General features: G+C 38.0%; 5 protein-coding genes across 10 annotated transcripts in view; 3 read left to right on the top strand and 2 right to left on the bottom strand.

Annotated features, from left to right (window-relative positions):
* Positions 1-1,875, top strand: part of nid2a (nidogen 2a (osteonidogen)) — a 53,957-nt gene extending 52,082 nt beyond the window's left edge. For all 5 annotated transcript variants that reach the window (XM_067493268.1, XM_067493265.1, XM_067493267.1 and 2 more), the window contains one exon: positions 572-1,875. In XM_067493268.1, coding sequence (XP_067349369.1) covers positions 572-582 — 11 coding nt within the window. In that variant the 3' untranslated portion in view covers positions 583-1,875. The remainder of the gene's footprint in view (positions 1-571) is intronic.
* A 108-nt stretch (positions 1,876-1,983) lies between these two features.
* On the bottom strand, positions 1,984-6,150 carry rtraf (RNA transcription, translation and transport factor). The gene is made up of 8 exons (XM_067493269.1): positions 5,991-6,150; positions 5,180-5,304; positions 4,889-4,988; positions 3,693-3,773; positions 3,492-3,580; positions 3,031-3,099; positions 2,841-2,889; positions 1,984-2,650 (listed from the first exon to the last, which is right to left on the bottom strand). The coding sequence occupies exons 1-8, from the start codon at positions 6,049-6,051 to the stop codon at positions 2,496-2,498; spliced, it is 729 nt and encodes a 242-aa protein (XP_067349370.1). The 5' UTR covers positions 6,052-6,150; the 3' UTR covers positions 1,984-2,495.
* A 431-nt stretch (positions 6,151-6,581) lies between these two features.
* sap18 (Sin3A-associated protein) lies at positions 6,582-8,786 on the bottom strand. The gene is made up of 4 exons (XM_067493270.1): positions 8,626-8,786; positions 7,241-7,350; positions 6,970-7,092; positions 6,582-6,853 (listed from the first exon to the last, which is right to left on the bottom strand). Exons 1-4 carry the CDS (start codon positions 8,695-8,697, stop codon positions 6,697-6,699), a joined length of 462 nt encoding a protein of 153 aa, XP_067349371.1. The 5' UTR covers positions 8,698-8,786; the 3' UTR covers positions 6,582-6,696.
* A 1,957-nt stretch (positions 8,787-10,743) lies between these two features.
* On the top strand, positions 10,744-14,401 carry LOC137108606 (gap junction beta-2 protein-like). Of its 2 annotated transcripts, none has more exons than XM_067493390.1 (6): positions 10,744-10,924; positions 11,587-11,758; positions 12,958-13,041; positions 13,359-13,507; positions 13,586-13,792; positions 13,907-14,401. In XM_067493390.1, exons 2-6 carry the CDS (start codon positions 11,588-11,590, stop codon positions 13,965-13,967), a joined length of 672 nt encoding a protein of 223 aa, XP_067349491.1. In that variant the 5' UTR covers positions 10,744-10,924; position 11,587; the 3' UTR covers positions 13,968-14,401. The 2 variants fall into 2 exon arrangements, with proteins under 2 accessions (XP_067349491.1, XP_067349490.1); XM_067493389.1 differs by having other exon boundaries at positions 12,889-13,041.
* A 3,853-nt stretch (positions 14,402-18,254) lies between these two features.
* Positions 18,255-20,643, top strand: LOC137108600 (gap junction alpha-3 protein-like). Its single transcript, XM_067493381.1, has 3 exons — positions 18,255-18,323; positions 18,462-19,015; positions 19,779-20,643. The coding sequence occupies exons 1-3, from the start codon at positions 18,255-18,257 to the stop codon at positions 20,641-20,643; spliced, it is 1,488 nt and encodes a 495-aa protein (XP_067349482.1).
* The last annotated feature ends 5,746 nt before the right edge of the window (positions 20,644-26,389 follow it).

The raw sequence follows: 26,389 nt of genomic DNA, 5'->3' as shown, positions 1-26,389 counted from the left end.
GGCTTCAAAACCGTGTGTTAAACTCCTTTAAAGTACAAAGCGGCCCTCTAAACACAGGATAATCCTTAAAGTAGCACCTTGTCATTGTCAAAAACTGGTTGTGATAGAAGATCTACTGCACACAGTTCAGTAGGTGCGTCTGACTCTCAAAATAATGGAAACGATGATTGTCACTAGTGTGTTGCTATAAATGTCACATTCTCTAACTCTCTAAAGCCGGAGACTAAATAACAGTCGCACGCTTCAAAGTTGTGGATGTATGGTGTAATTCTGACCATGATGACAGCTCTATAACACACTCTAAAACACACTTGTTAGGGGTTTGGGAGCTGGTTGTAAAGGCTTTAAAAGCTGTTATTGTTGAATACAAGTCAGTCGTCACAAGCTGTTAATTGTGGGGCTTTGTTCAGGAAGGAGAGCTTGTTTGTTCTGTCATTAAGCCTCTGCAGCCCTACAGCTTTCATCCCGTCACATTTGCACCTTTAACACCTTATTTCTACTACAGAATTTAATGTTGTGAAAATGGAGCCATGGGGTCTTATAAATCTGTGATTTTTTTTTTGTGACACAGGGAGCCACTAACAAGGAACTGGTAGCCAGGGTCCTTTGGTGCTAAGATCATAGGGTGATTCTGGAACAGAGAGCAGGACCACCCCATGAGAGCCCTCTCCACTGTCCTTCAAAGTGGAGGGTGATCAGCAGGGAGCGAGATCACTTCCCGTTCTCAGACTGACCATCAGAGCAAATTTACAACCCCTTCACCTTATCTCACCTTTAAGATGTAACCCCAAAATATGTTTTGTAAATTTGTTTTATACCTCATTTTATTTTATTTTCTACTGTATTTTTGTATGTGAGTTGTTTTTTGAATTTTCTTTTAAAGTAACAGAGCAGTGAAATCTGATTATAAATGTATGTCAGTGTAGGTGTTTGTTTTTCAGAGCCAAAGAAGAATAAGATAAAGAGCTTTAAAGCAAACGGTTATAGGCAAAGCTCTGTTGTGAAACTAAGCATCTTTCTTTTGGTCACAGTGGCTTTTCAGTTCAGTGTTTCACCAGTCTTAACAGTTGGCATTTACATTTCTGGGGAGAAATAAACACAAGCTAAAGAAACACATGCCTTTTGGGAAATGTTCCCATTTGCTTTCTTTCCATAAGTTAGATAGTAAGTTTAATAACACCCCTTGCCAAAAATAAATAAGAAGCCAGAGGACAGTTAGCTTAGTAGGGTAAAGACTGGGAAGATGGGCAGTTTGGCTCTGCCTAAAGTAAACTCAACAATTAGGACGTATATCAAACCTGAAACGTAAAAAAAGTTCCGGGTTCAGACGTTACCTGGTATGTCTTGGCAGTTAGTATATCTTTGTCTTTAGTATGCTATTAGTTTCTATGCTATGCTTATTTAAGCTTGTTTCTCAGCCTCAGCTTCATATTTTGTTTGTATGCGTAGAGTGGTGTTATTGATCTCCTAACATGAAGGGGTATAATTGAATTCCTAAAAATATCACACTAATAAATATGACACCTTAAAATAAGACAAAAATACAGTTTGGAATTATCATGTTGCATTACACACTGACCAACCTGTATTTCATTTTTTTCATATTCAAAAAATAATTATATTGAATATGAAGAATGGGAAACCATTGCCATTGTTGAATGACTGAAATTGTTTTTGTAATCAGATTACTGTAATCAGATTAGCAGTGATGAAATATTTCACAACACACCAAGTACAGTACCATTACGTCGCTGCACTACTAATCTGTATTTCGGACACAATGAAATGACATTACACTCTTTAATACTACTACTTTTCAAATCTTTATCTTTTTATAAGATGATATTTATAACAATAAAATGTGATTTGTACTTTTGTGGAGGTCATTGAGTTATGTTGCTGTCTGCTTTTCTCTAGTGTTGCTATAAGGTTCCTAATGGAAGAAAAAAAAACTTCCACCACACAAGAAGCACCTCAATCAAGTTCTGTTCAGCTGCATTTATACATTTTCCCAAATAGCATCACTGTTAACCATTTCAACATTACTTTTTCTTCCATATGCAAAAAAAAAAAAATGTTTCTTTGGAAACAAAAGACACAATTAGATTTCATTCTGAATATTTCTGAAGTTTCTCTGTGGTTTCTACTGAGAGACAGAGAGATATTGGTCAGAGCATTCAATGACAGTCTCTGAAGAAGTTAATAGCATATTAAAATACTACTAAATACTTCAATATTAATTACTCAGCAGTAGCTATAGCATGTTTTGGTGTCATCTTTATCCATGCTGCAGAAATAATAAATTTAACATCTGCTAATAATTTTTCCAAATCCCCAATCAGATCACTCGTACTCTCACTTTACAAGAGATAAATTACAAACTCATTTCTGTTCACGTCAAAACAAACAAAAAAGGGGCTTATGTCCTCAAAATCAAATTCAAATTTGTGGTTTAGTCCCTTCCTTCCCTCAGTGTCCCTCTTCATCCCCCACTCTCATCTGCCAACCTTGCCCAGCCTATGGTCTGTCTTGGGGTCGGCTATGATGGCCTGAACAGCTACGATGGCCTCATTGATCTTTGTCTGCAACTCCCTCAGCTCCTCGATGTGCAGCAGGCGCAAAATCTGGGCTGCTTCATTCAGAGTCGCATCTAATGAGAGTAGAGACATGAATTTACTGTCCAACAGACAACATGTACGTGTGTTCACACCACAGAGAGCTTATCACCAGACTGCTTGCCTGAATGGACATTCGTGCACCTTGTGTCCAAATTAAAACTCCAAAATCTGTTTGATTTTCCTTTACTTAGTTAAAATCATGGCTAGTAAATCGGGCCTCACCTCCTGTGTCAAAACCCAAGATGTGCTTGTCTAAAGCTACTGGAACACCCTGAAAAAGAAGAAAATAAACAGTCCTAAGTCATCCAATGCCAGATAATTATATTTTTTATATTTTGAATGTTTAAATAACTTTATTAAGGTTCTATATTCAAATATTTGTACATTATTAATTGATTCATATTCAGTTTACCTCTCTATTCTGGCTGGCTTTAGTGATGGCTTCGGGAGAAAGTCTCTCCTGGATGAGAATACGGATCGCCTAACAGGTTCACATGAAAACAAACGGATTATGTGAAAACATTAAAAATCTTCTTTTGAATACGTTTCTAAATCGATTAAGGTAAAATCCCAAACATGTCCATGAAATACTCCATACAAGTAATGTTTTTTGCCATTGACTTTCAGGGCATTTCCATTCTGTAATAGTTCTGTTTAGTGCAATAGATAGTGAGATAGTTTTTGTTGTCCAGATTCACTGTTGATTCAATCACAGAAAGCTCAACTGCAAACGTACTTGCTTCCTGCTCCTTCAGGCCCTGAGTCATTACGGTTCATAGTCAACATTTGAATATTTTAAATACAAATTTTAAAAGCAAAGTGAACATATGTCAATACTAACATACTCTACACCGACTTTGAGCACACTCTCACCTTGAGCATAACCAGGTAGTCATCGTGCCGTTGTATTTTAAGAATATTAGCCAAAGCCATCACTCCTGCTTTGAAATCTGGTGAATTACCTGAAAAACAAAAACATATGAGGATATTTCCCAGAAACAAAGGAGATTAAAACAAAAGCAAGCAAAGACGGCGAGACAGTGAGGTGTGAAGACACAGAGTGGTATTTCTTACTGTCAAGGTTGACCAGAGGGTCCACTGCTTTGTCACCATCACTGGAGGCTGCCAGCGGCTGACAATTCTTATACTTCTCCACTGATGAGACACATAAAACAAATACAATTCTGAAGGTTTTTCCCCCCATCAGATATGCCAACGGTTTTTCAGTCATTCAATGCAAACGTGTTTGTTTCTTAAAGCTGTGTTTCTGCGTTGTGAAATTCTAATCTTCTGTACAAATAACTTTCTTTCTACTACATGTTCAGTTATGTTGTGCCTCTGACCACCAGGTGCCAATTCTTTACTTGGACTTTTGGTAAGCGTTTAAGGATGCTTGAGGCAATTAGCACCACGTGTTGCTGGTCTTCAGGAGGCAAACATGTTCTGGAAGAGTGAGAATGTTAATTTACACCAACACGCACCAGCAAGTTAAAGTTGTGTTAATTATTCATGTTGTATGACAGAATTGACACTAAGACTAGCAAAATGTGAGGTGCAACTACTGTGAAATAAATGGATGGACAACTGAACTTTTGAACCCAATTAAGTCGCTATGATAACTAGCTAATAATGCCACCAAACAGCAGACTGGTGAGCTGGTATCATCATGGAATATTAGTCCTTTTATAATGTCTCCATCTACTGGTCTGTATTAGTAGTTACACAATGTGGAGCAGATGTATGGTGATAATACTTGCAATTACCACCTTGTTTTCTAAAGTATTTCCCTATATTTATATAATATTTATCACTCCTGGGGTGAGATGGAGCAATGTAGCTGCACATTTCTAAGAGTTATGACTAAGTCAACCACACGATTATGTGCATCACTTCAAAATTGTCCCGTTGCGACTAGCCCTTGTCCACCAATCACACAGTTGTTGGTTCAATCCCCACCTTCTCCAGTCATTTGTTGAAGTGTCCTTGAGCAAGACACTGAACCCCAATTTAGTTGCTCCCGGTGAGTGTTGGCCAGCTGCATAGCAGCTCCCCCACTGATGTATGAGTGTGTGTGAGATTGTGAGTTTGAATGGGTGAATAAGAAGCAGTGTAAAGCGCTTTGAGTGCCAATAGGTAGAAAAGCGCTATATAAGTGCAGACATTTACCCTTCCAGTTGCTTCCATAAAATAAGTAAGAATTAAAGAGAAAAAACAAAACATACAACAACAGATTTTTGTGCAGCAATGTCTTTTCCCCCCTATTTTCTTACCATTGTCTCCATATTCATATCGTACAGCTAGTCCGAGCAACCAGTCTACTGCTTCCTGCCTCTCCTGAACTCCGAACGGGCAGTTCAGATCCTGCAGGTACTGCACAAAAACACAACTCATGCACATTAGACAGTGTTAACATTTCTATAAATATATTGGTCTCTAGTAGCAGCCATTACACAATTCCTATTTATAATAGGCTTTATGTCAGCTGTAAGGTGGGTGTTTTGTGGAAGCCTGACAGTGACCCAGTATTTAGAGGCTGTCCAGCAATGAGCTGGTGCTCTCACCTTCTGGTAAGCTTTGGGCCAGTCTGAGCTGGGGATGTTCCTCAGATTGCCCCTGTCCTCGATCTTGTAATGTCGAATCTTCTGGTCCTCCAGCCACACAATGCAGTTCCTAAACTGGGTCTCATCTGAGCAATCAAAAGAGATACAATTGTAGATTACAACACAAATGTTAACATTTCAGCAGCTTTGCACAGTAATTGGACGTGGCGACCAAATATCGGCTAACTAGATGAATCAGGCTGGTTTGGAGAAAAAAGAACCCGTAAAAATATAAACATGTAAACTTAAACCTGCGAACTCTCAATGATATCGGCTGAATCATTAGAGTACATTAGCATCTGGGCTAGCTAGCGTTAGCACTTTAATAAGTTACACGTCTTTAACAGCAGTAAATTGAACATTTACAATCAATGAGCTTAAAATCCAAATGAGCATATTCAGACACAGCGCCCGTGCATAATGTTTAGGCTACATATGCTTTAATAATCTTTTATTTTGAATTATAAGTTATAACGTGATGTTTGTATAAGTATGTGAAAACAAAAGGGCAAAACTGTAGCGTTACGTTTACTTTAGCCAGTGTTGGAATTATCCGAATACTTGTGTGCCGTGTTGAAAGGTAGTGTGTTTATTTATAGAGTGTTCTATGAAATATAAAAGTTTAGCAGAACAAAACACCACATAAACCACTATATAAATCTAAGAGTTTGGTTGAGCCCGATGTCTGACACTGACAAAACTTGTATTACGTGCACACGTTAGCTCGGATCCACGTTTTACTTGCAGGAGCTCAGTGACAAGCTTTTCTTACCTGTACAGTCGAATCCATTGGGATTGTGATAATCTAGAGCTGTCAATTTTCGCCGAAACATCTCAGGTGACGAGAAACAACTGATTTCTTTGGCTAACAATTGTCTATCTTGGCAGTTGTTTCTTACAGCAAGGATGTGATAGTGCGCATGCGCCGCCTACAACATCCTTACAAATGTCAAAATAAAACTTCATTTTTTCATTAATAAATTACTCAATGGCACACAGACCTTGATGTAGTCAGGCTTGATTCTGCCTATTCTGACCATTTTTTTAAAGAATGAAATCATTTTTTTCTTTATTATAAGGTGACTTTCTTTTAGGAGGAAGGTCTAGAACACTAAGCCTCTGCCCAGACAATATGCTGTAACTGAAAGAATCTCTGTAGATGGTTTTTCCCTCTTCTTTTTGGCTTCTAAAAGACAAATTACAGTACTACAAAAGTTGAAAAATACAATATGTTGGTAGAATATGGACCACCTTAAATCTAATACAAAGGTGTGATTTTTCACAGTATACAGTTTATTGTACAGAAAATCTTAATCTTATAACTAAAACCCTCTCCCTGTTTGTATTAAAAAAGGACAGAAACTTTGGAAAAAATGACTTTATTACACAGTTTATAAAATGAGACAAACCAGCCAAAATATTTCTAAAGAAAAACTAGGTTAGATGTGTTTATTTATGTTTAAACGGTATGTGTATGTTCAGAATGGCCTCATACGGGTGCTAAGGGGTGGTGCTCTGTTAGGTGGTGTGATAGCTATATCCAGATAGTCTCCAATCTGGAAACGCTGTGACTGCAGTGTCATGGAATCATCTGCACCCTTCCTGCCAGATACAGTGCTGCCAATGTCCTTTAACCTGATGAGAGACATCAGAATATCAGAATATAGTGCACAAAAAAAATTACAGAGCAGCTAAAAAGCTTTTATACATCTTCATATAACCAAACAGTGCCTGTGTAGTTCCATACCAACCTGTACATTTTCCCTCTAGGGTCAGGGTAGACAATTGCAAAGCTGAAATGAGTTCCCTTTTTTCTAGCCTCAGGATAAACTTCCTTCACTAGGCTAGTCAGCTCCTTTAGAGTAGCATCCATCCTGAAACCCAAACAAAGAATCCAAGAATCAGAGCCCTGCTCCAGCGTCTAATTTTGCATAATGATGGTTTTACAACATGCTTCTGCTGTATTAACTCTAAACATCCGCGAACACATACTGACCACCCAAGAAATAATCACATTCTCACCACGTGTATATCTGCAGTTCACTGGAGGGAACGTTGCCACGGGCAAATTCATCTGCTCTGTGATGCCGACCATTGTTGGTGGTGAATACTCGCAGAAGAAGAGGACAGGTCTGCAGAGAACATACAATGTACAATATTGTATTAGTGCTAGCATATATATATATATATATATATATATATATATATATATATATATATATATATATATATATATATATATATATATATATATATATATATATATATATATATATATATATATATATATATATATATCCTTTCGGCTTATCCAGTGAGATCAGGGTTGCCACAGCGGATCATTGCCCGCATGTTGATTTGGCAGTTTTTACGCCGGATGCCCTTCCTGACGCAACCCTCCCCAATTGCTACTGGGCTTGGACCGGCACTGCACAGCTGGGGAGGGGAATGGGCTGTTAGGGGTTCAGTGTCTTGCCCAGGGACACTTCAACATATATAAACAGGGCCGGGGATCAAACCACTCACCCTGTGGTCCGTGGACGGCTGCCTTTACCAACTGAGCTACAGCCACCCCCCCTAGTAAATATGTTTGCATATTAAAAAAATAAAGCCATATTTAAACATTATGAACTCACTGTTATTGTCCAACTGAAAATAGGCCTTTTTAAGCACCATGTACTGAGTCGATTCAGGCTACTAAGAAAATTAAATAACTGATTTAACAGACATTGATTAATTTACTTAAAAAACTGTTTCAAGCCACCAACAAAAAGCAACAAAAAGCAGTAACGAAAGAAATTTCCAATTCAGATTTGGTTAAGATCTAAAACGAGAAATGAGCTGTTTAAATTAATTCAGAAATACACTGAACTATATACGTGGTATATAGTGGCACGCTAAACACATTTTCACTTACTAACCTTACATGCTAAACTAGCTTGCCAGCGTAACAAAGCATGATTACATTTACAAGTGTTTTTTCATATGCTCCATTAAAATTTGTAAAGTTCACTTCAAGATTTTAAAAGCTAGTTAGACAAAATAGGCTAGAGTTATCCGAGTGTCACGGTAAGAAATAAGAATACATTATGATGAATCAGAATACATTTCAGAACGTTACATTTATGATTTAGCTAGTTTAGCTGTTATTAGCAAGCTAGATAGCGACCTAGAACGCTAGCACTAGAGTACAACATCAGCTAAAAATGCTGAGCAATTTTATTTGCTCTAATGCCAGCGAATCAAATATTTTACCATTAGCACACATGCAAATCTACCTATGAAGCAAGTTACTCTATGTATTTTGTTGTCAAGCTTTCTTCAAAATTATTAGCATCCAAAGCTAACTTAGCAAAACTCATTTGGTAAAGCTAAACCACGTTATGAAATAAAATCTGTTAACCTACTTTTTCTCGGTCGATGGGTTTCTCTGGTTCTTTCTTGATTTCCTCCTGTGTAATTCGCGATTCAAGAGCCATCGTTATATTTTTCAGCTCAAAATAACGTTTACACCGAAACCTATAAAACACCACCTCCAACACCGGAGCTGTAGAAAAAACAACTCATCGGTTTCCGTTTCCGGTCTGTTCTACGACTTGGCGGCTTTTGGAAAACAACACCGATTTACTGCCCCCTACTGTTTCGGTAGTTTCGTTTCACACAGATATATATTTTTTAAACATATACCATAATATATACATCTGTCTGTCCCATACGGATTAGTTAAAATATGCCGCCATGAACTTGGTCAAAGTTCACTACTTTAGTTATCAGTGTCTATATTTTTTTAAGAAAAGTGGCTGAAAATTATTACTTTTTTTCTTTAATTAGAAATCATCAAGAGGCTTTGCTGTGCTTGTACAAACTATAGCAGAGTAGCTGAGAGTCCACCTACAGAATTGAGACCTGCTATTCAGTCACATGGTGCTCTCCCCCTCACTCATTACAGTGTGTGTTTCCTCGGGAACATACATGTCAATGTTGTACAGTGTGTAGTTGCATGCAATCCTGACACTGGCCCCCTCTGTTCTCCCACTGGCTCGCTGATCGGGGATCAGGAGCCACTTGAACAATAAGCTCTCTTTCACCCATCTCTGTTTCTCCCTCTCTCTCTCTCTCTCTCATTCACTTTGTGTGTGATACCCCACCCGACCACCACCTCTCATCAGAATGGATGGCATAGACCCACTTGAAACAATCCACCAGCCTTTCTCCCTCTGTTATTTTTTTTCATCCCTGACCTAACTGGAAGATCAAACAGTGGGTCTTTGAGTCTGGTCCTGGCACTGATATCCATTCACTGATATTCATCAGGAATAACTGCCACGGTTATTTGCCCTGATGACTCCATTAGAATCACTGACGCCCTCTCTCCTATTGTCTCAACCCATTCACTAATATATGGGAACAACATTGTCTGCAAACCTGAGGTTACACCCCATCCTTTAAAGTAGCTTTAAAGAAAACACAGTATTTTGTGTATTTTGTTTACAAGTTTTAATTTCAGTTTAATGAGTGTCCACATTGTAAACTGAGGAAGTTGGTTTTGCTCCCACACTTCAGCAAACACTGGGAAAAGCTCATCGGTCACAGTCATTGGCAGCACACAGAGCTGCACTGTGCTGCAGGCTAACTGCTGCCAAGTGATGGTTTGCGTCTGAAAAGTCACTCTTGACCTGTGTGCAGTTACAGAGCAAAAACACACTCATACACCTCTTTCAGTTTGGGGTGCTCATTAACTGTATTGGCACCTTGCAAGATATTTTTAAAAATTGCTGGTAAGTGTAACATCTTTACACATCAGTGCTGTTAAATGAACAGCAGTGCACTACAGTGACCATAAATGTAGCCTATATTTTCTTCTGTGGGCTTGGAAATCACAATAGTGAAATGTTTAGGATTTAAACCAACTCAGGTAATGTCATGTTTGCTAGGAGGAATCTAATTAGTTTTGCAGGCATTTGCTAATGGACCGAAGTGTTAAAGAAATTAATATTTTAGCAATACAATAAATCACTAAGAGGGCATTAGTTTCTGTAACAAAAACAATTAGTTGTTCAGAAACTGACCCAACAGCTGTAGAGCTGGTATGGCCATAAAAGTGGATGTGTAAGGTTTGACAGATCGCTATTTTGGAGGCTGGCAACATCTGGTGAAAAACAAATGAAGAATAGGAATTTAATGTAATTTTACTCATTCTAAGAATTTTTGTCATTAATTTGGAAGATATCTCAACATTAAGTTAGGTTCTAACCACCGTTGGTTAAAATCTGTATCTTGTGGATACACAAACTTTACACATATGCAAGAACTAAATTGCCATTTAGCCCATTAATTCCAAATGCCCCAAACGTTAGTATATCCATACATGACGTGCACAGAACGTGTTTGTAGAAATAAACATATTCTTGGAAAAATTGCTGTTGCTTTACCATTTTATTTTGAAACCCCTCACAGGAAGTTATAATATTTCACTCCGTCTAAATTGACCCTTAGGGGCCGCATTTTTTTTTCTTCATGGAAAATAAGCAGGAGCTGCAGGTTTGTGTGTGGTTTTTTTATTAGATCCAGAACCTAATCTTTAATTTTATTTCATTCAAATTTTTACCGGTACGAATGCGACAGAGAGCTGTGAGTTTGTTGTTCCTGCTGAAAAGGATTATGTGAAATATTTTCCTGCAAACATCTTAACTCTCCAGACACTAGGTGAGATAAAAATTGTATCTTTTTGACACAAATGCATAAAAATACCAAAGCTACATAGTTTAATTATTTATTGTCATTGCAATTGATCATCCCTAAATTTGTTAGTTTTATGTAGAATTTTTACATAAGAAAAAAGTAGTATAATTGAGTGTACATTTGTAAATATTTTATGTTATAAATGTCATATCAGTCCAACGTACTCTATATTTTTGTAATGAATAACTGAATCACTCGATCACCGAATGTGGCTGATGAGGTTAATTGAGGACTGTAGTAGTGTGTGTTTGTACAGTGTGTTCAGTGTACTTTTAGTTTAGACTGGGCTCCGCTCAGTACAGTCCTCAGTAGGCAGAGAGGTTCATAGGTTCACATGAATCTTGGCACAGGGCCTTCTCTTCTCCTCCACTGTTTCATTCCTTTTCATCCTCTTCCTTATTCATACTTTTTTGTTTCACTGCCCTCCACTCCTTTTATCTTTTGGCACTGACATCCTTCTAAATTCTCATCTGTGTCGGTGAAAGATGCGCAGCTCAATGCTGCCCTCAAAACCTGGCACAGTAATTCCTATTGCAGACTTTGCCAGCAAGAAAGGACCTGAACCAGCAACCACTTCTCTAAAATTCCCATTATTATTCCCTTTTCATTCAATCCTGTTTCTCCAGGATGTCTTGGCCTGTTCTGTACACCCAGTTAGTCGGGGCCAACCGTCACTCCACCAGCCTAGGTAAAGTGTGGCTCTCAGTGCTCTTCATATTCCGGGTCCTGGTGCTGGTTGTTGCTGCTGAGAGTGTGTGGGGAGACGAGCAGTCTGACTTCACCTGTAACACATTACAGGTAGGGCACCCAGTCAGTGATGTCATGTTTCATAAGGCCCAGATATCACATATACTTCAGTACATAATATCTGGGCTATTATATCATCAATTGTAATAACAAAAAAAATCTAAAGTAAGTAAAATCTTAGTAAACTAAATATCATACTTGCACTTATCATACTATCATACTAATGATTATACTACTTGTAGTTTTTACAGATATGACCAGTAGCTTAAGATGCCTAATATTATTAACTTGTGTCCATAGTGGCTGCTGCTAGAAATTTGAACTTGAAGTGCATGGGACTTATTTTCAATTTCCTTATAGTTATAGTTTTATTGGGATGCAGGGAAATGAATCCATCAAGAAACAACTAAAGGGGACTAATTAAAAATAAACAAAATTTAAAATAATGAAATTAAAACAAATTGTGCAACATTTACAGTTATTTAAACTACATATATTCATTTCCGCATTGGTTTATTTCTATGTATTTATTTCCCTGTGTCTCTTTTGGGCTTTGATAGTTTGTGTAATCCATATTTATGTGCTTTGATGCTTTGATGTAATGCTTGATGTAAACCTGTCTCGGCCTTCTCTGAATTAAAACCTTTCTTCTTCTAGCCTACCTTTCTCCTTCATCTTCCAAATGACATCAGGAGGAGTTTCAGTTACTCATCCAAATTATGTCATCTGGAGGAGTTTTTAAAGTTACAAGCAGAGAATTATTTTTTAAAAAAAGGTTTAAAGTCATTAATATTCATATACTCCCCAAACTAAAGCCACAGGAAGCAAGTTTAAAATTGGTGAAGTGGAACTTTAAGAAACTGACATAAATTCTGAATTATTTTATAACACTAAGCATTTTCAAAGCCCCCGGTGAAGCTAATGTGACAATTACTAACTACAGTTTAGCCACTGAAATTAAAATGTAATAAAATACTTTTAATAGCAGTGAGACAACTCCAGTTTAAATATTTTACTGTTCTTGACCTTCCATTTTTCCCTGTTAACAGTGGTAGTGATGACACTGGTTGGATGCAACACAATTATATCTTTGGGCACAACCCAGATTATCACTACCAGCTCCACTAGTAAAGGCAAAACACTATTATAGCACAGTCTGTGTATCTGCCTGTGTCTTTCAGCCTGGCTGTGAAAATGTCTGCTATGATCAGTTCTTTCCTGTCTCCCACATTCGTCTCTGGTGTCTTCAGCTTGTCTTTGTTTCCACGCCAACACTCCTGGTTGCAACATATGTGGCCTATCAAAACTACAGGGATAAGAAGAAGCTTCTGCAGGTGTGTGTGTGTGTGTGTTTGTGCGTGTGCACGTGTCTACTGTTCCAGTTTGTTTTGCGGGGAACGAAACCTATTGTTTCATAAAATGTTATCTGGTGTCTTTTCTAGCTGTGTCTTATTTGGTCTTTCCAGATGTTTTCTGATGTATTTTTCGTCTTATCATGTCATGTGTTGTATTGTCTTGTGTTCTGATTTGTTATGCGCTCTTTTGTCACCTGATGCCTTGTCCTGTCTTAGCTTGTCAGAACACATCTTGTCTTCTCTTTTCTCACCTGACACGTAGGATCACGTCATCTCATGTCTCCTCTGTGTGGCAGGGTTCTGGCAGAGCTGGTTTCCTCAGCAGCAAATGCCAGGCGGAAGAGTTGGAGACTCTGAAGAAGAGGAGACTCCCAATAACTGGCGGCCTGTGGTGGACGTACGCCTGCAGCCTGGTGTTCAGACTTCTGTTTGAGGGAGGCTTCATGTAAGATCTGCTATTCAGATTTCCTGAGAGTTTACCATATTGCTGATTGGAATAAAGTATGTGACTTTGTCTCTCCAGGTATGCCCTGTATGTGGTGTATGATGGTTTCCACATGCCACGGCTGGTACAGTGTGACCAGTGGCCGTGTCCAAACCTGGTGGACTGTTTCATCTCACGCCCAACAGAGAAAACCATCTTCACAGTTTTTATGGCCACTGCCTCTTCCATCTGTATGGTCCTCAACATGGCTGAACTGGCTTATCTTGTTGTCAAAGCAGTCACTAGGTAGAAGTATTAATTAGTCAGTCAGGTCCTTTCTCAGCTGCCCAGTAATTATTTTGTAATGTTTTGAAATGGCAATGGCAATGACAATTTCATGTATAATGTATTCTTTTTTAGGAATCTCTGTGACCAGAAGGAGAGGAAATCAGCCAGAAAGACCAGCAGGGAGCAAATCTAGACTAAGACCAACTGAAAGTCTTTGTGAAAGAATTTGTGTCAACCTGAGGAAGCAGTAAAACATGGTTGGTGCAGGCACTGGAAAGACATGTCAAAGATATTTCCAAATGCACGCAAGAGATGCAGCACTTTCGAATAACGAAAAAAAAAAAAAGAAAAGAAAAAGTTGACATTTTCTGTGATGCCCGAGTTGTTCAGATGGAATATTCGAGGGTGGAGAGGATGTCAGTAATGTCTTTCTGATTGTAACTTTTGTTAGTGTACTTGTATAGCATGGATATATACTGTAATTATACTATAGTACTGTAGCATGTAGAGCCATCACGCCATCTACTGGGCAACAACGTGAGGCTTAGCAGCTGCACCGACACTAAAGGTGGATTCACTGAATAACAGATCAGCACAATTTCTCACTTTACTTTTGCAAATAAAGATTCAGCATACATTTATTTTGTGTTGGCCTAATCGTTTTATAAAAAAATGTGTATATTAACTATGTGTGTCTGGGAAAACTGAACTAACTCAAACATCAGTCCATGACTGTATTAGAAGCTTCTGCTAGTAGAATTCCCACAGATGCAGTTTATTTAAAGAATAACTAAGTAAATTTATTCAAGTACAGTACTTAACAGATCATAGTACAGTTTTAAGGTAATGGTACTTAACTGGAGCACTAACCATTTTGTAAAGCGCATGTAAAAAAATGGTAGTTGATTGTTTTTATACTTTATACTATACTTTTTAAGTATTCTAAGTATAGAATTTATACTTCTAACACCTCTGCAGTGTTTGATTAAATACATGCAGAGAATCAAGGCAATGTTTACCTTAATATATCAAATTAGCTTCAGGCACAATTATGAAAACTACTATACAATAGAGTATTTTGTACTTGTACTTTTGCACTGTGTACTTTAAGTAAAATGTAGAAGACATGAAGTGGTACTTGTTTGCACATTGTTTTAGGCTAAAACGTGCACTTTTACTAATACAGACATGGATTATGTCCAAAAGAAAAAAGGTAGTTTCGGAAACCTTAAAACAAGTTTTTACCAGTTTTATTTGTGCTTTGTCAAACAGCCCCTGCTCGTGCACACACCCGCGCGCACACAGACACGTACTTGCCCTCCACCCCCCTCGTGCGCCCCACGCACGGGGACACCACTGTGTGACAGTGGCCGATGGCCTTGGCCACGCGGGACGCAGCCGCTGCGCTTCGCCTTGGCGGGACACGTTCCACACGCGCCCTTTTTTAGACTAGTGTAGACACGTGTTTTTTCTTTTTTTTTCTTTTTATGTTATTTCTCTCAATTTCTGCATCTCTCTGTACCTCCCTCCTCTACCACTACTGTCAATTACTCCTGGTCGCCTGGTCGCCACGGACTCGCCAGTGGAAGTAAAAGAAAGAAGAAGAAGGAGAGAAGTGAGGGAAGAAGCGCGCTGCCGTGCGGGAGACGCGTTTCAGAGGAGAGCGGTAAGCAGGTGGAAGCTGGAGTCATGGTGCTGGTTGAAGTGGGAGGGAAGAGGAGGGATTATCATCCTTCCAACTGCTGGATTATCAGCACCTGTCATGCTGCCTTCAGTTCCCTGTGGGAAAGTCGGCAGACAGGAAGCCACTTACATTTAGTTAGTACCGAAATGGTTCAAACGACACCTAAAATATTCGACATGAATGCAGTGTTGAGATGCGCGGGAAAGAAATTCGTTAATTTAGCTCTACACCATGTCAATTTGCCCAATTAGCTTGTCTCATTGTCAGTTATTCTCTTCAAAAGTCGGTTCATAAAGTGTAGGGCATGATTGAAAATTTAAACTTTTTGGAAACTTATGAGTTATTCCAATAGACGAAACCAGCAAAATTAGTTAACTGCCAAAAATCACATTCATTTGGTATTTTGAATGATTTGAACGATTGTTCTTCCTAATGTTGTTCTCACAGACCTACACACTTTTCAGACTTTCTATAAATTCACTGCATCTTTCTGTGATAAATCCTTGTTCATTTACTTGTTTGGTTGTTGATTATGTTTCTACCTCCTTGTACCTGTACAAGATGCAGATAACAGAAAACCTAAAAAGTTATTTATGCATTATTATGTCATCAGGAGGCTGGAAATACATCTTTTCAGATGGAACATTTGAAACTGACCTAACATCATGCATGTTTAACAGAATGCAACGGTGACACTGTTGCATCCTGTCAGGCAACAAGCTGACAGCTTGTTTCTTGATGATGTTGCTTTCTTTGGGTTTTCCTGCTCATGTAATCTCTGCTTACTGTAAATGCAATTTTCCAAAAGCTGTGTATTTGCGCACACATACTGTCAATGCATATTGCACATGCTATTAAGTATCATTAGTTTTATGCACCTTTTAAAATATTACACTTTAACGTTAGACTAATTTATTCACTTTATGTACACACTTATATCATCATTGTACCTTTTTTTATCTTTTTGCAGCTTCACTCACAATATGTATTTCTTATGCCTTTAAAACTTATATGCAATTTGAGCACTTCATGTTTATCTGTGCATTTTTAAGATTTGTCACTAGTCATGTTTATATGGAGGAACCCAGCTAATATGAGCCTAGCTTGGTTAATTTATTGCTTTGTAATCACTGAATCTGAGACAGCTTAGCTTTAGGTAATTTGATTAAATAGGTAATGAAAAGATTCTAATGCATATCTTCAAGTTGTTAGAATGCAAGCAGCAGGCTGAGAGTTAACTGTATGGGCTGCTGCAGCACAAAGACCCCTGATCCATCAAAAGCGCATGCCAGCCAGGACAATGTCTATCTGGCAGCTTCTCTATTGTATTTGTGACAGATGGTATTTTATCATGTCAACAGATCATGTACATGTACACATGCTGCTGTTACAGACAGGAGGATCGGTATGGTTAATTAGTCGCTTCAGAGAGTATGTTCCTGTCTTTGTTCCTTTATGGGATTTGGAAAAGTCTCTGTACAGTTTGGTTTATCAGAGAAGATATAATTTGCTGAGGTAGATTTTGACACTAGCACATGTTTATAATAGCCTTCTACTTTGACATTTTCCATTTAGACTACCACTTTGTCTGGAATGTTCGTTTACTTTTTGTGAGGGCATTTTAGCCTGAAGGCTGCGGGTTCACAATTCAAATTAGAAGTAAATTACATGACATAATAATGCATAAAGTATATAAGAGTAATCTATGCTACTATGGCTTTGAGTGTGTGTACACATTTGTGTCAATCCCAGGCAGGCATTTGCCCTCCTCAGCATTCCTGGGATGTGATGAGTCCAGCATTCAACGGGGACAACCTGTTATCCACTCATTCACTTCCCACAGATGGCCAGCCATTGTCTACTAACTAGCTAGCTTTGCAGAGCAGACACACACACTCACACACACACACACACACACACACACACACACACACACACACACACACACACAAAATAACGCTTATTGTTACTGTAGTGATGACAAAAAAAAAAAAAATATATATATATATATATATATATATATGTGTATCTTAATGGATTTATTTAACGATGCTATTGTATTTTCCATCATAACAATGGATGGAAACTCAGTGATAAATCCATCGCTGCTCTCAATAGCATTTTGAGCAAAAATAGCTTGATAAACACCTGTAAACACAGAAACACTGAAGTTAGTCAATGACTAGTAAACTTAGTGAGGAGTTTCGTCACTACAGATACTATATTTCCTTCAAGAGAATATATGCTGAACTACTGTTCATTTATTCATAACACTTTACATTAAGAAAAAATGGGAACATCTCTAACCATGCAAAGGGCCACTGGGTAATTTCTTTCATAAATACAGTATACAGTAAGTATATTTTTCTCAGGTTCATCTTAATCGGACTATTTTAGCCATTTAGTTAAAAGAGGTGTTAAATTAATTATCAGTGGTGAGATATAATTTTGTGTTTGATTTGACCTGTAGAGTTGATAAAGTGCATTTTTGCTCTTCTTTGCAGGCATTGTTTTTCTTTTGATATCTGGTCGATGGATTTATCACTGACAATAAAACCATATTTCAGTAAGTTTGCTTTCCCTTTTCTCCTTATGTCCTTTTGTATTGTCTGCTCGAAACCTGGCATGGACATTTTATTTCACCTGAAAACTCTGTGTATGTCACTGTGGTCTTTGAATGTTATCAGTTCTAAAGCAGACTTTAAAGAACTGACATCATTCAAGTAGTTGAGTATGTACAGAAATTAAACTGTCCTCTGTATATTTTTGTTTCCAGGCTAGACAATCGAGAGAAGCATGGGTGACTGGAGCTTTCTAGGGCGGCTGCTGGAGAATGCTCAAGAACACTCCACTGTGATTGGAAAGGTGATTGTTATATAGTAAGATGACAATTCAGTGTAGTTGCAATGTGCCAACATTGTAGAAACAAACAATTAAGTACATAATCTGACCTCCTGAATCTGAGCTGATTGCTCTGCTAAACTCTTCGTCCTTCATCTTCAGGTTTGGCTGACCGTCCTTTTCATCTTCCGCATCTTAGTACTGGGTGCAGCTGCTGAAGAAGTCTGGGGTGATGAGCAGTCAGATTTCACTTGTAATACACAGCAGCCCGGTTGTGAAAACGTCTGCTATGACGAGGCCTTCCCAATCTCACACATTCGCTTCTGGGTGCTGCAGATCATCTTCGTCTCAACTCCCACACTTATTTACCTGGGCCATGTACTGCACATTGTCCGCATGGAAGAAAAGAGAAGGGAGAGAGAGGAGGAGCTCAGAAAGGCCGGACAGCACCAGGAGGACCATGATCCTCTCTATCATAACGGAGTCAGTGACGGAGGAGGTGGTAAAAAGAATAAGCCACCAATTCGTGATGAGCACGGCAAGATCCGTATCCGCGGGGCTTTATTGAGGACTTACATCTTCAACATCATCTTCAAGACTCTGTTTGAGGTGGGCTTTATCCTGGGACAGTACTTCCTGTATGGCTTCCATCTAAGGCCGCTTTATAAATGTGGCCGCTGGCCCTGCCCCAATACCGTGGACTGCTTCATCTCCAGGTTAGAGAAATAGATTTTTCTCTTTTTCTCTGTATTTGTTTCTTTGCAGTGCTAGGCCAAATTTTGCCCTTTTCATTTCCCTACTGTAATCACAAAGCCTGTCATCAGTAGTTAATGTTGCTACCTGTCAAGGTTTTTATTCTAGGAAGTTTACAATAACAACTCTGGACAAATCAGTGATGGAAAGTTTTACTGGCAGGAAAAAATAAGTCCATCATTTTAGACATAATATTTGGATTTTGCTGGCTGTTTTAACAGCCTTAGATGTTTAGATAAAATAACCTTCATTTGGTTAAAAGGTTCATGCTGACCTTATTGAAAACAGTAATCTAGGGGACTAACATAAGCAGTTGATGGCAACATATATTATGTTGGGCTAAAAGCATAAGAATAAAACCACATGACCCAGGAATAATGTTGGCATCTACTAGTTGTATTATTCAAATATCAAGGAAAAACTAACATTACCTTTTTAGCCTTTTAGCTTACATGATTATCAGTGTATTAAGTTTGTTTTCACTCTGATACCAACAAGGACCAGCTTCCACACCAATGGAACAGCCTAGTAGGTCTACAGAGGGACTGAAGAGTTAGTTAAGCAACCCAAAAAGCTTAAAAACAAAAAAATACAGTCAAACATAAACAAGATCCAAAACTGAAGAATATAAATGTGTGTATTTTTAAATGGTAACATCCTGTTAAATTTTTTGTTATATTTGTTATTATTTGTTACCTAAATCTATTTTGTTAATTGTTGTCCCAGGCCGACTGAAAAGACCATCTTTATCATCTTTATGCTGGTGGTTGCCTGTGTCTCTCTGGTTCTCAACCTGCTCGAGATCTACCACCTAGGCTGGAAGAAAGTCAAGCAGGGGGTGACCAGTGAGTTTGTTCCCGACAGTGAGTCGATGCTGCAGGATGCAGGTGAGCCTGCAGATGCAGAGAGGATACCTGAGCAGACCTCTCCATTAGTGCTCAGTTGTTTGCCAGCATACAGCAACATGAGCATGGTGGGGGTTGGAGGAGTGGAAGGAACACCCTACAGTCAGACAGACACCTCCCCTTCAGTGATCTCTTTAAACCCTAACATGGTCAATAACCCTGTACCCACTGGGCTCAAGATGGATGGCACAGCATTCCACCCAGATGACTTTTTGTTGGGGGCTCTTCCAGATTCTTTTTGTGGCAGCGGTGACAAAGTTGGAAGCGAAGGGCAGCTGACTGCAGTGGAGCAGAACTTGAGCAACATGGCGCTGGAGCTCCAGAATGTGGATGAAAAAAACTTCTCCTACCCTCCTCCTCTTTCCTCTCCTCCCACCTCTGCCTCCTCCTGTCCTCAAGAGGAAACAACCCCGACACCTCCACCAGAGGACCAATACTCAAAGTTCCCCACACTCCCCCGTGATACCCCTCTTTCCTCCATTGCACCGGAGCAGGCAGCTGTTGATGAGGAAAATGCTGTCACCACAACACCTTGTATGGTCCCATATGATGACTTCACTGTGGTTACAAGGGCGGAGATGCATCAGCCTCCTGCTGATGCTGCTGCTGCAACAGACATCAGGAAGCCAAGTCGGGCCAGCAGGAGCACTGGTGTTCGAGCTCGCCCCGATGATCTGGCAGTGTAGCTAATACACATACACTCACACATTTACAAAAGCATGCATTCATGCTGTACACACCTGCGTACGGTATGCAGTTTTCTTATTTATCTACAAGAGCATAAAACCAAATACAAGTGGGGCCCCCAGCAAAAAAGGCGCTCTGCTAGGAAGATATTAACAAATATGGACTTCCAGCTGGTGTTGGCTGCTTGTTTTCATTTTTGAAACGTGAAACAAATGTGGAAAGAGTTTCACATTTCTATATACATACATGAATAATATGTCCTAGTGAGCTCAACTGTTCAGACATCAGCTCAGAAATCTTCAAGCAATACTTAAAGGTCAGTTTGAAGAGATGGTTTTGGACATAGGACTCTAATTCTGATGAATTTCCTATATTTAACAGCATTTTAAAATACTGGAGTTATTCTTGTAAAATTGGGGGAAAATCTTGATTATAGTCAGTACACGTCACTGAAGCAACACTGTTGCATATTTGAAACATTTGACTAAAATATACTTGTGATATTTGAAACAGCATTTTTAACATTGAAACAAACAGAATAAAAAATGGAGCTTACAATCATAAATCAATAAAAGAAAACTATAGATTTTTCAACTGACATTTGAACATTGGAACATTTAAAAAAATTGGACTTCAAATGCAAATGGAAGACCTTGTATAGTGGGTTAAGGGTTTTAAGGCTTAGTAGGATATGAATATATGTCTGAAAAACTATTAGAAAAAGCAGAAATTATTACCATTATCTCCAAACAAATTTGTAAACATACACATAGATAATTTTTCTGAATAAATTTTCCAACATCTGCATGATGTTTTAGGGTATTTTTGAAAAACTAGCCACACTAGTAAAGCAGTAGTGGACAAGGCACAAAGCTGTTAAAGTGCCTTTGATATTGCATATATATATATATATATATATATATATATATATATATATATATATATATATATATATATATATAGTCTAATCTAATCTATAGCTTTTAACATTTGTGTTGAGCGCAACTGATAGTATAGTATGATATAGAGCATAGAATCCCAACCCTGGTCCACAGGGAACACTGCCCTGATAGTTTGTCACCTACCCCTGCATTACGCACTGATTACCTGAATCAGGTCTCCCTATGTCAATTAGATTCTGGAACATACCGTCATAGATGATGGTGGGTTTGACAACGACAAAGCAAATCTTCCAAATTCTTATTGACTGAGCACACCGGATCCAGGTAATTAGCAGTGGGTAGGTATGTTCCCTGAGAACCAGGGTGGGGAATCCCAAATGTAGACAGCTATTTGAGAGTTACAGTAGGTCTCAGTAAGAAGTGATGCCAGTCACTTTCCAATCAACTTTCATATTGTGAGGAGTACAGGACATGGCCAGGCACCCTCCTCTATTTATAGCAGTGTGACAAATTAACAAAGTTACATCATGTCGCTGAAGATTCTCAGTCATCCAGGTCATTGTTATCCCACAGGTGTTGTTTACAGGCAACTGAACTGTCTTGAATTTTATGAAGACTCTTCATCTCTATTCCAAAAGCATCATCAGTTCTACCTAACTGGTTCGGAGTCGCTTTAGTGTTTAACTTTATTTAAACAATGATCTATATTAAAGGAAGGATACATGAAAACAGCTAACTCAAAATAGCTAAAGAAATACAAGAACACAAACATGTACACTTACCTTTATGCCATATTCAAGTCTTGTATTCCTGAATATAACATGAATATACAGGTATAGTATCTCCTAGTTGGTAACAAGAACTACGTGTGTCAGCAAATCATTGGCTGTAAAGCTACAATAACTCAGTCTTACATCCAAATAAAATCCAGTATAAACACTGCAAGTCCTTCAACTTTAACACCCATAGATGTCGTATGTCTGTACCCTCTTATATGAATGACACTCAGCAAATGAAAAATGTAAATATTGTATTTGATCTATAAACTGTAAACAAACAGCGCTTATACAAAACACAGCATAAGTCAACGATTTAATCAAATTTAGCAATGATACGATACGGCTAGCAATGAGCAGTGAGCATAACAGATGCTGGTAGGTGTATTTTTGAGCTTTGAACAGCTGCAAGTAACCCACAGACATGAGAGTGGTATCATTTGGCTACTGTCCCAAAATCTAAATATACTCCTAAACCAATCAAGAACCAACATGGCTGCATGCATGTTATGGCTGCACTGCCTTATTACTATTACAAATCATTATTACTCATTACTCATTACTTACTTATATGGCTTCTTACTGTTTTTGGCCATACACAAATTTTTTGATGGACGTTGGACATGGCAGGTGTATTTAGGCCCATGGATTGAAAAACACAAACCCACATCTGTGCACATACACTCACCTGCACTATGGTCAGCTCAGACACAAATAAGATTTATAGTGATGATAATGATGATAATGATAATGTTTGGAAGCGTAGAAGCAGTAGTACTACAATATTTTCAACTTTGTTTTATTTCTTTGCTGGGAGACATCGGAGAGGTTTGCACTTTTGTTTCTTTTGCTTTTTCTTCTGACTTGCTGATCGATCTCTGTGTCAAGATAAACTGTTTCTCTGTTTGTACTGCTCTCAGCTAGCTTCTAGTTTCAGTCATAGGAAGGATGCATTGACATTAGGAGAGAAGAATATTTAGGCAGCGGTCCCACTCTGAGACATAGTCCTTAGGCTCCAAAGGCTATGTGTGTTTGTGGGTGTGGGTGTATGTGTTTAGGTACCATAAGCTGTTTAACTGTTAGCAAAATGACATCTCTGCAGTTACATCAGGGTTAACTATATCAATTTTATAAATATGTAAATATTTTATGGTTAATAGGCACCATAGGATATTATACTAAATGATCTAGAAAAAAAAGTTGTTAGTTTGTGATCAAGCTGCAATTTATAACCAAATACTGTATTTGTGTGCCTCAGCATTTTCTGGCATTGCCCACTAGTCACTTTATACAACAAAATCCACTGTTTGAGAAGTTGGGGCAAACCAGCATAAATATATAATCAAGGGCTAAACTACATTTCTTTTTTGAATGAATTTTACCTTTTGTAGCTTTAACAGAACTTTTTTCTGATAGATATGTTTGCAGTGTGTTACTGAACTGTTCCCCCAGCTGTTCTGTGTAGGAGGGCTCTAATTTACTTTTTAGACTAGCTGGATAATGTACTATAGTGTTTAGATTTTTGAAAAAAGAAAGCAATACCATCTAAATAAACTGAGAACTTTCATTTCGCCAGTACTTCTTAACAGACATTGTAATTTATTAATTAATTACTGACAAAAATATATATATTATAAGTTCAGTTGTATTGCCTTACAGCAATTCTCCAACAACTTTAATTTTGTTTAATCTAACAATCAGGAATAAACATAGAAAGTGATCTGAGACAAACTGTGTTTGGGATTTGTACATCTGGTCAGAATATTAGTTTATTATATTTTAAATATGAAAACAAAACAGTCTTGTCCTTGTTGTCTGGTGCTTTCTTGCCTTGTCTTGCCATGTCATGAGTATTGAATGTCTCATTAATGAAGACACTGCTTATTCTGCATGTTTTTAACCACAACTGTCAAATCTCTGACAGCCTTCATCAGTGGTCATTAATTGGTATAGTCTAAAAATAAATGCAGAAACTAGGGCTGGACATCTGAATATATTTATACATCTGAGTACAAAAAAAATGTTTTTTTTAGCTTAGCATAAAAACTCCAACCAAGGGGAAACAGTTTAGTGGTATCATTCTTCCCATAAGGGTTTATCCAATAAGGGTTTTTCCCAAAATCTTATGAGCTACCACAAAAATGTGAACTGATTGTCCCTGCGTTTTAGCAGTATCTCAGGTCAAAAACAGCAAGTGTGCTGGAAGAAAGTCAACCTTTCAAATGTTACAATGATTCATTTAAAAAATGGAAACACTTCAGTCATCATTGGTGTCAATGATTACAGTAAGCAACATGAACAAAGTTTGATTTAAGAGGCCATATTGTGCACATATTGAGCTTATATTTTTATTCTGGACTTTATTGTCCTCCCCTGAACCTACTCTGTTCTGAGTGATGAAGTCTTCCTGTTGATGTACTATGTGGGTGTGGGAACCCAAACAGGTCAATTTATAGACTTCCATAATGTGTCATACAGGCATGTAGAAAAACCTGATCACACCCAAGCCAATAGGACTGACTAAAACCTGGGCTTTTCACTGAAAGAGAGCATTTTCACATGCTAAGCTCAAGCTTTGGTTCTTTGAGTATGTTTCATACTGATACCTGACTTTACAGAACTATATATATTGCACCAGATGACGAAAGCATAATATGGCCTCTTTTAGCATCTAAATGGTTATGAGGCATTGTTGATTTTTTTCATTATTTATTCCACATACTTGCCCTGCTTTGACAAGTGAAATATCTGCAGTGGAATCCAGCCACTATGTGGCCCCCCTTCCAATTGATGCTATGCTATGATTTGAGCCTGACACTATTTATATAGGCATGCTTTAGATTGATTTGGAATCCCAGTGGGTTGCCATATTGAGTGCAAATGTATTTGTTCCCGAATGACATTAATTCAGTGTGACACCAACATCAGTGGCCTCTCATATATTTTTTTTAAATCTCAGATTTAAAGTTAATTAATTCTGTCTCGCCATGAAATCCACTTTTGTAATCCAACATAAAACACATGGTGACAAATAAGAAGCAGAATGCAGAAAAGGCCTTTGTTTTAGTGCAAGCGTAGCTAAAGCTACATTTGACTTTTCAAATATGTTTTTAGTAGAGATACGTTCAATAACTTGAACCGTTGTGGAGATGTGCTGTAGATGCATCCTCTGACATAGACTCACAGTACAGCAGCAGATATATTTACTTTAAAGGTTTTTGAGTGAACCAATCAGAGAAGGTCAAACCCTGAGCTTGCTTTAAGAAAAGTTTATTTTGCTTGGGTAGAGTCAACTGGAGGCTGAATATACTGTATGCTGTTTGCTAATTGTGTCAAGTGTTTACATGTGTCTGATCAGAGTTAGGTGCCAACAGCTTCAACTTCAGCACATCATAGCAGTTGAAGCACTTAACATATTTAGACATTATAAGCTGTATTCAGCAAACCAAAGAGATCACACAATAATTGATGACTTTTTAAATGCTGGGAACCGCTCCCCTAACCCTCTGAATCATTGCTCTAACCAGGATTAGCTTTATAACATATTCTGGAATCCACCAAAAAGACATAAAAGATAAATGAAAAAACACTTATTTTACTCAGTTGTTGCTGAAATATTGTTCTAAGCTGTTATTATTATCTTATATTATTATGTAGATAACAATTTACACAGTTAGATAAGTAGACCACCTTTATTAGGGTATGAATATACAAATGACATATAAAAAATGAAGGGGATCCTAGAAAGAGGGATTTTAACATATGTTTGATTATGTGACATTAATGCAATCAAAATTAGACCCGCAATGGACAAAAAATAAACCTAAAGTGACTGTTCTTGTTTTGAATATGGATTGGAATAAAAATCCCATAATAGAAAAGAAGGTTTTGTAATGGGATTTTAATGTCCACATGTCCCCCCTGCATAAAACCAATGTCTTTGACGAGAAGTGCCTTGCGTCTGAATGTTTTGTTAAAGAACATGTTGATGTAAATGTTCATTTACCTCAGATGGTTACAGAACTGTTACTGAATAAACTTTTTGTACCACACAAGTTTTCTGCCAT

This window comes from Channa argus, chromosome 23 (genome assembly GCF_033026475.1).
Source record: "Channa argus isolate prfri chromosome 23, Channa argus male v1.0, whole genome shotgun sequence".
NCBI classification, from domain to species: domain Eukaryota; kingdom Metazoa; phylum Chordata; class Actinopteri; order Anabantiformes; family Channidae; genus Channa; species Channa argus.
This window is presented reverse-complemented; position numbering and strand designations above follow the sequence as displayed.